Source organism: Colossoma macropomum, unplaced genomic scaffold, assembly GCF_904425465.1.
Source record: "Colossoma macropomum unplaced genomic scaffold, Colossoma_macropomum, whole genome shotgun sequence".
NCBI classification, from domain to species: domain Eukaryota; kingdom Metazoa; phylum Chordata; class Actinopteri; order Characiformes; family Serrasalmidae; genus Colossoma; species Colossoma macropomum.
The window spans coordinates 14,792,125-14,801,295 of NW_023494803.1; the positions used below are offsets into that span (position 1 = coordinate 14,792,125).

At 36.9% G+C, this 9,171-nt stretch overlaps 1 protein-coding gene across 2 annotated transcripts; it reads left to right on the top strand.

Moving 5' to 3' along the window:
• Positions 1 to 628: 628 nt before the first annotated feature.
• LOC118823923 (eukaryotic translation initiation factor 2 subunit 1) lies at positions 629 to 8,953 on the top strand. Of its 2 annotated transcripts, none has more exons than XM_036593786.1 (8): positions 629 to 739; positions 1,694 to 1,941; positions 2,428 to 2,507; positions 2,703 to 2,854; positions 3,489 to 3,595; positions 4,018 to 4,115; positions 4,303 to 4,446; positions 7,680 to 8,953. In XM_036593786.1, the coding sequence occupies exons 2-8, from the start codon at positions 1,701 to 1,703 to the stop codon at positions 7,803 to 7,805; spliced, it is 948 nt and encodes a 315-aa protein (XP_036449679.1). In that variant the 5' UTR covers positions 629 to 739; positions 1,694 to 1,700; the 3' UTR covers positions 7,806 to 8,953. The 2 variants fall into 2 exon arrangements, with proteins under 2 accessions (XP_036449679.1, XP_036449681.1); XM_036593788.1 differs by lacking the exon at positions 629 to 739 and adding an exon at positions 746 to 1,069.
• The last annotated feature ends 218 nt before the right edge of the window (positions 8,954 to 9,171 follow it).

Sequence of the window (9,171 nt, forward strand, 5' to 3'; positions counted from 1 at the left end):
ACGTTGTGTTTGAGCATTTAAACATCTGCTAACAACACATTTTATACTTTTAAAACGTGTTTAACTACAAGTCATTTTTACAAACAACGTGGTAATTCGCTTACCGCGAGGAATAGGACGAAATAACGGTACAAAACAAACGAATTAAACCTATCTAAGCCCCGCAGAGGAGCGTCGACTGAAGACGTCATGATTTCGACATGCGCAATGAGGGGGGAACAGGGGGAACTGAATTTACCGTAACACCGGTGTTCTGACAAAATGGTGCTACCTTGTCGAAATTTCCTACCGTACCGCATATTTTAAGTAGCGCTCTAAATAACTGTAGGTAGGATATTTTGATGGCCTAAATTATCCTATCAGAAAATGCTACCTGTAGTGGACTCTATAGGTAGGACAATTTGATAACCTAAATCTCCTTATCAATAACGTTAAACGTTAACGTCACCAGCATTAAAAGAATAATTAGGATATTGTGATCGCCTAAATCACCTTATCAGGCAGTAAGTAACAATATTATTCGGAATATGCACCGAATTAACGTTAAAAACACAACAAACCTTTTGAAGCATTAAATTACCACGCTATAGTAATGATATGCGCATGCTCAGTAGTTCCGCTCGATGGGTAGGACATATTGATAGAACACCGGTACAGTAGATGGCGCTATTCACAGGTTTTTGACTAAATAGTAGTCTCTTTCCGGTCTAAGTCCTTCACGCTGTTGTATAGTAAAGCGGTAGGTTGATTATTTGCCGTTTTTCTTATTTTTAAAACAGTTTATCATCCAAAGGAACGACGGTACAAAACTCGGCGACTTTGATACTTTCTCATCTGTATCTGTAAAGTAAAATAAGTTCATATTTGGTTTCTACTTGAATGACTGGCAAAAGAACGGGCAAGACTCATTCAGACCGGCCGAGTTGAGTTAGCGAATTAAACCAGCCCATGCTTGATTCTCTGCATTAGCATCCAGCTGTTTTATATTACGCAGTTAAAAAAAACTGATAAATAAAAATTTAAGTGCGATAAACGTTTTGAACCCGTCCTTGGAGTCTTATTCAGAGTGGTGGGTGAGCTTAGCTAATGTTTTCAGTAACACTTAATTTTCTTATTGTTTACTGAATTAGGACTAGCTGATGATTACCTAACTTTTTCACAGTTGAAGATATCACAATATTGTATTTAGAAAAACAGTGATACGTATGCATGTAGTTTTTTAATGTCATATGTTGATTATATATTTTAAGGATTTCAGTTTAAAAAAAAAATAAACTTCTTTGTTGACACTTGTATAATGGTACAGTAGTCTTTATAAATTTGTGGAATCCTGTTTTTTCACAGTCTTTATGGGCATCATGTTTTTGGTGTCCCTTAAATAGCACACTGATTATGAAGTGGTACCACTGCTCAGACCAATAAGACAGCTGTGCAGACATTAAAGGATGCATGGAATCACAATATGACAGCATAGTGTGACCTTCTAAAACAAAAGCTGTTCTGCTGTAATATATAAAATTATACATATACTTGAAAACTGCAACTTGTTTGACTAAAATGCAGTTACGCATATAAAAGTCTATACAGTTACAATACCTTGTGTGTCGAATATTGTGGTATACTTTATTGTTGAATGTCTAACTCCTAACTGCTTTTACTTTGTTTCCTCTCCTTTCCTGTAAATCACTGGCAGCTAGAGGATGCCTGGCCTCAGCTGTAGATTCTACCAGCACAAATTTCCAGAAGTGGAGGATGTGGTGATGGTCAATGTGCGCTCCATCGCTGAGATGGGAGCATATGTGAGCCTCCTGGAGTACAACAACATCGAAGGCATGATTCTGCTGAGTGAACTTTCCAGACGACGTATTCGCTCCATCAACAAACTTATCCGTATTGGCCGCAACGAGTGTGTTGTGGTCATTCGTGTGGACAAGGAGAAAGGTAGGGACCAGATACTCCTGGAGTACCTTTTCCAGTCTTGCAGTTGCTTAATAACAGGCCCTTTAATGATTATAACATTTTTTGACAAAATTTTTTGACAACATGTAATTGACAAGTAAGTATGGTATTAATAATCACACTGACCAATCAGTGGTAGCTTTGAATTAAAGACAAACACGTCTAGAGTTCAAATAAGCATTACTCACCTCTGCCGTTAAAACATATAAAGCACCAGTCAGAAGCTGAACCTTTAAAGGCCCATGATGTGTCTTAAAAAAATGTGTTTTCTGCTTTCTTTATTTATGTGTATTCACCCCAGTCCAGCAGATGAAAACGCGCCCAGTTTGGATTCTGTTTATTGCATCGTAAACATGTAATTGTGAAAGCTAACAAGTATGCAGTCACCTAAACTAACTGAGATCTGGTGATTATGTAAAAATTGTGACAGGTCTACCTAATCACTTTTATTCCTGTATCGATTTCCAGGCTACATTGATTTATCCAAAAGAAGAGTGTCGCCAGAAGAAGCTATAAAGTGTGAGGACAAGTTCACTAAATCTAAGACCGTAAGCAGGCCTCAAGCTGAGTGTTGAGTATTTGATTTAGCATTGAGGATGCTAAATCAGATGTCATTTGCATGTGAAGGCATTCATCATTAGCTGTATCTGTGGTTCAGTCCATGTGAAGGCATTCATCATTAGCTGTATCTGTGGTTGACTGAACCCTATTTTCCTTAGCTGCTGCACTTATGCATTTTGCAGGTGTACAGCATTTTGAGGCACGTGGCCGAGGTACTAGAGTATACCAAAGACGAGCAGCTGGAGAGTTTGTATCAGCGTACAGCCTGGGTATTTGATGAGAAGTACAAGCGACCTGGATACGGAGCTTATGATGTGTTCAAGCAAGCCGTGGCGTATGTGTCGTTCCCTCAAGCCCATTTCACACCATATGCAGCGTGGTGCACATGATAATCTGGAACCCATCCGTGACACTTATTAATAATAATACAGTTATTTCACACTAGAAGTGACGCATATGTTGCAAGGCAAAAGCGGTATTTGTCCTCTGTTTACTGCTTAAATACACTTTATGTAGATGATATAAAGAGATCAACAATAAAAAAATAGACTTGCTGTCATTACTGTTGCTAGCTTTTTTGCCAAGTGATGGATAGCTTTATCAAGAGGGGGAGATGCTTGCTGGGTTCACCACATTAACCCATGCAAAGGAATTTTTAAGCCCTTGTCAAAGAGTACTTCTTCACTGTTTCTGCCCAGAAAATGCTAGCATGCAGCGTGTGGCACAAATATCAAAAATCAAAAATAGGCCCAAGGCAGTTTTTTGTTCATTTTACACTCACATGTTACTGCCCTGACTACAGGAGCAAATTGCACACGACATGGCATGGTTACTGCGTCTAGTGTCAAATGGGCTTAAGTGTCACTTTGCAGTGTTTACCATTACACTTTGAATCATAGTACCTGCTGCAGTTCATATTTTCTCTTAACCCTGTAATTAACTGTATACTTTTTTTGTTTGAATTGCAGGGACCCATTTATTTTAGATAGCTTAGAATTAACTGAGGAGGAAAGGACCGTTTTAATTGACAACATCAACAGACGACTCACCCCACAAGCAGTCAAAATCAGAGCAGGTGCTAATTTTTTCTTTACAGTATCTGTAGTTAAAATGAAGGGGTTTAATATTAATCTTATTATGTGTAGGCAATATGAGGATATTTGTCATTGGGAAAATGGTATCGTAATGTACTTTTCTGGGCATGTCATTGTCATTACTTAAATACTTTTGACCCACTGCATGTTTAATTACAGAGAGAACATAATTAGACCTGTTTAGTTGGATTTGGTGCAGTTGCAGTATATGAAACAAAAAGAAATGTTGCGTTTATAGTTGTTGATAGTATTTTTAAATGTGGCACAACTGATTCCTTCTTTTTTATTATCAAACCTTTTAAAGAAAGAAATGTTGTGATACATATCATGTATTGTGAAAATGTCTAGTTATATTTTTGCCATACCATGCACCCCTAAATGTAATTTGTATTCTTTTCCTCAGACATTGAGGTTGCTTGTTATGGGTATGAGGGTATTGACGCAGTTAAAGATGCATTGCGGGCAGGTTTGAACTGTTCAACGGAGGCAATGCCTATCAAAGTAAGTTGTTGACACTCATTCTTCATGATATTCAGTCATATGCCGTTTGAACACCCTGGTTAAATTACATGTTTGTTTGTTTTCTTTGTGACTCACCAGTTAACTGTGGACTGTCTCTTGCCCTATCATTGTGGTCTGGCTGTGCCACTAAATTTTGAATGATCATAACATGTAATGGTTGTTGCAGATCAACCTGATTGCCCCCCCTCGTTATGTAATGACCACAACCACGCTGGAGCGCACAGAAGGCCTTTCTGTGCTTAACCAGGCCATGGCTGCCATTAAGGAGAAGATTGAGGAGAAAAGAGGAGTCTTTAACATTCAGATGGAGGTGAGAGCTGAGTTTGCTAGGCAGAATTTGGGATTCTGGGAACATTTCAGTTGCACAAGTTTCGCATGATATGCTCCTGGAAATGTGTGGAATCTGAGCTTTTTCACCTCTGGAAATTGAAGCTTTTTTTTTAAAATCTGGAAATAGCTTGCAAATGAAGGCAGTAAACTGCTACCAATAACATTTTCCAAGTTTAGGGCTGCACAATTAAAGAATTGTGCAGCCCTAAAAGAATTGTGTTTGTATTATTTTTTTTTTTCATCGCAATAAGTTTACTTGTTAAACACCGTTAAGGAGCTGCATGTAATATTAAGTAGTGGTATGCCTCCATGAGCCAGGCTTAAAATTGAGCTGATCTTCCTCTTGTAGAGCAAGTAATTTAACCCCTCTGCTACAGAGCTAGACTACCATAACTTATTCTCACTGTCAGTGTTGTATTTGTGAAGTAGTAATTGTTACTGTCACAACAAACTGCATCACTATTGGGAGCTTTTATTTTTATAATATTATTATTTTGTAGATCTATATACACAGTAAAAATAAGTGTTAATTTAACACATACATAGTTGAATTTAACCATTTACCATTTCAGATAACATTTAGTCCCATTCAAAAATAGTGTTAAAGTTACTGTATGGACAGTGTCAAACTTTCAGAATAAATTCTTCTAAAATAGGTTTAAAATTAACACCAAAATGTGAAAAACATCACACTCAGAGTTATTTTAACTCGAAACTGTTAAAAATCAACACTTTAATTTGTAATCATATTTAAACCTGATGCAGTTGTATTTAGTTTTTTTTGTCTCTACAGTGTTGTTTTTTTATCTCAATTTCATAATAGTGTTATTAAATAACTGTAATATAATTACTGCCAAAAGCAAACACCATAACACAAAATGACAGTCGCAGCATCTATTGTAAAGGTCATAACATTGAATAAACATGAACAAAGCATGACCAATGTTGCTGTGCTTGCTTGCCTTGCCTATAATGGTGAGATCGATACATCAGTGTCAAAATGACAAATCACATCCCCACCAGAGAAAGCAATATGCGGCAACAAATGAAGCTCTGTTATTCATTCCATATGACATTTGCATGTCAATAGACCTATGATAATGCAGGTTGTTTATGGGAAAGAAAACAAAACCCTTTGTTGACTTGGCAGTAACTAAAGGCACAATGAGCAGAAACAGGCTTCCACATATTATCAGAAGAGAATATACCTGATAAATCAGAGAAATTTCAGATTCAACTTTGCTACATATAACCAGGTGTTTAGTCCAGTGCTCTTTCATAACCTGGTGCATTGCCATAGCAATTCCTTTTAACCATGTTGAAAGACACCATTTTCCCTGGACCAATAACTAAGCAACTAAAAGTTGTTGAAGATCGCCCGTTGTATGCCTTTTTTTTCTTTTGATCATTTGCCTTCGTACACCAGCTATAAACTACAGGTCCAATTCTCTGGATGCAGTGGGGATACTGGATAATAAAATGGTGCTTTGATAAATTTTTTCGGGGGAAAAAAGTGCCTTAAAGAGTTGGTCAGAGGCTTCCACTGAACCTGTCGCCTTGCATGGAAGCGCATGCTTATCAGTCCCAATGAAGAAGTAGTGAATGCTGATTTTTGTGGTACTCAAAACAGCAGTCGCTGCTTCTGCGTCTTCATCAGTTGGCACTTCATCACTGGTGAAGGACTGTCGACCATGGCTTGGCCCACCAATTTAAGACAAGTGACAACTTGATGTGTGAATGAGTCTTCCAGATAAAGATACTGTTCTGTCCTAATTTTATGTGAAATAGCACCCCCTGCTGAGGACTTTTAGTCTGGCAGCCTTTGTCTTTTTCTTACTAGGGCAAAGCAGGAAGTAGCTTAGTCTGATACTGCAGCTGCCACGCTTCGCTGTGTAAAGTTAATCTGGTGCAGTCTTGTTTGTTTACCCTATCGAAAGCATTGTCTGTAAGTGTTTCAGATATCATACAGACACTAGTTTAATATTTTGTAAGTATGCGAGATTCATGTTCACTTTAATCTTGACAGTGTTAAAAAGACATAGTCTGGGCTTAAATACGTGAACTCTGAAATATTAACACCCAGTTTTTTTTTTTGTTTTGTTTTTTTTTTTACTGTGTAGAAAAAATGTATACATATGTTTGTAGGCCTGTGTAGCAAAAACTGTTGGAGAATCCAGAGTGCTTTTCTGACAGTCTTGGTTTAAACCTGTAAAATGTGTATGCAGCAGAGGTGCTAGCTTTTAGTATTACATTTCATTTTATGCGGTACAATGATAAATTGCGCTTTTTGTAATTTTGTGTTTTGAAGAGCTAAATTTCTGTTCACACAGCACAAAAATGTAATTGATAAACATTCGTAACCTGTCATTTCTTATATTGTCATATCAATATCCAGCAACTTCATTAAAATATCCAACAAGTTGTTACCTTCTGTATATGTGTACTGAACAGCCCTCTTCCAACTGTATGCAAATGTAACAAGCTTTTGTAGTTTGCAGCAAATAATTTGTAAAATAATGTTTACATATAATGTTTACACAATGTTAAGGCTGTATTCACAAGGACTTTTTGATATTTTTTGAAAAAAAAAAAACATTGACATTACTGGTTTGTTGTGTGTGTTTGTAGGTGGAGATTGATGTGAGTGGGAAACTCATGCAAAAGCTTCTTTGTGATAGTTTGCTGTACTGAACCTTTAGAACTGAATTTTACAGCTCCTCCTTTTGTTCAAAATCACTCACTGACTGAAGCTCCACTCCACACGTCTGCTTTTGGCTAGAGCATGAGACTGTCAGAGTACACTCTGTCAAAAGTACAACTCTGGTAAACTTTTTTTGAAAGGACAGCGTAATTTTATATTGCAATGCATTAATACCTGTAGTCCATTAACATATTGCTCTTGCGTTTTTTGTTTATTTTTGATAAATAGGTACAAAAGTGCCCTTGTGAGCTCAGCTCAACTCAGGACTTACAGGTCTCATTTCACATAGATGTCTAATCTGAAACGAGCTTTACTTACAATGTCAAATTCAGAAATTATAACTATCAGAAATTTGGAGTCAGGATAATTTGGTTTTCCTGGTGACCAGCATGGTTTACTGATTGTCCCGTGAAATTTGTGCCAGTTCATTTTCTGTGTATCAGTAATTTTATGTTTGATGCAGCCATCTACCAAATCGATTCACCTGTATTGTATGTGCCTTTGCCCTTTAGCCAAAGGTCGTGACAGACACAGATGAGACTGAGCTGGCCCGGCAACTGGAGAGGTTGGAGAGGGAGAACGCAGAGGTGGACGGGGACGATGATGCAGAGGAGATGGAGGCTAAGGCTGAGGATTAGCCTGGCAAGAAAAAGCATTCAAAACAGAAGCTTGCCAGGATTTTTTCATAGAACTGAACAGTAACATTGCATCATACCACAAAGATTGAGAAATAAGGCCTGATTGAAGTGGAGGAAATGGACATGTCTCGGGGGAATATGATGGCAGTTTTTATTCTGTCTACAGCAATAGCAGGCTTCTGACAGACTAGTGACTTTTGCGCTCAGAAAAAACATACCCTAAAGCACTTTTTCTTTTCTTCATAACAAATGAGATGGATATTCATGGATATTTGCCAATGTGTTTTTTTTTTTTTGTTGTTTTTTTTTCAAGTAAGCATTTGGCATGCATTTATAAGATGGAGCGTTTTAACAAGAGCGTATTGGTAATACTTGGTATTTCACAACCTGGGTAACTTTAAGCCTTTTTATTTTCCAAATTTTGAAAGTGAGTTGTCTTTTCTAAGGAGTCTCTCTTAGAGTTCTGCTGAAGTTTTTTTAGCCAAAATAAACATTCTGTTTAGGTGTCTATGGCTTAATTTAGAGATACAGTTGCACTCAAAATTATTCAACCCCCACTGAGCGGTATTGATTTACAAATTTTTGTGAACTTTTATGAAGAACCAGAAAATTATTAAATGACCTGTGTATCAGTTGAGTGACCTATTCAAATTGATATTAAAAAAAAAAACGTGATGTCATTTTTCTGAGTAAAAGGATACTTTCCATAAACAGCCATGTCATAATTATTGAACCCTTATTTAATATTGCTGGTTTTTAAATCACTGATAGTCTAAGGCTACAAAGCACACAAAAAACAAACAATTAACCCTTTGGGAACTCTAGAATGACAGTCTGCTTTAGTTGTGATTTAAATCTAAATCAAAGATTCCAATAGAGAGATGTCAGAAGCTTGTGAGCATCTACAGGAAACATTTATTGGAGGTTACAGAGTGTAGGTTGAATAATTTTGCACATGGACATTTGTGGAGATTTGTGTGATTTGACATTTGTGTGATTTTTGTTTCAGTTGTTAGCAGTGAAAACTTTCTTCTCAAATTTGTTTGAACATAGTAATGTACCTTCTTTTGACTGTTTACTAAAGCCTTGGTTTATGTATTTTAATTACATTTTATTTACATTACTAAACTGCCTTGCACTTAGACTTACATTGAGGGGTTGAATAGTTTTGATTGCAGTCCTCAGAGACTGAATTGCAGACCTTCACAGTTTTGCCTAGTTTTAGTTTTGTGCTGGACCACATTTACATACTAGGTGAGGGTAGTTCCAGGAATTACTTTTTAAATCCTATTACTGTGTTTAATGCATTGATTTTTGAAGTAAACAGAAGTAAACACAACCTGTGCTAGAAACTATTCAAAACATG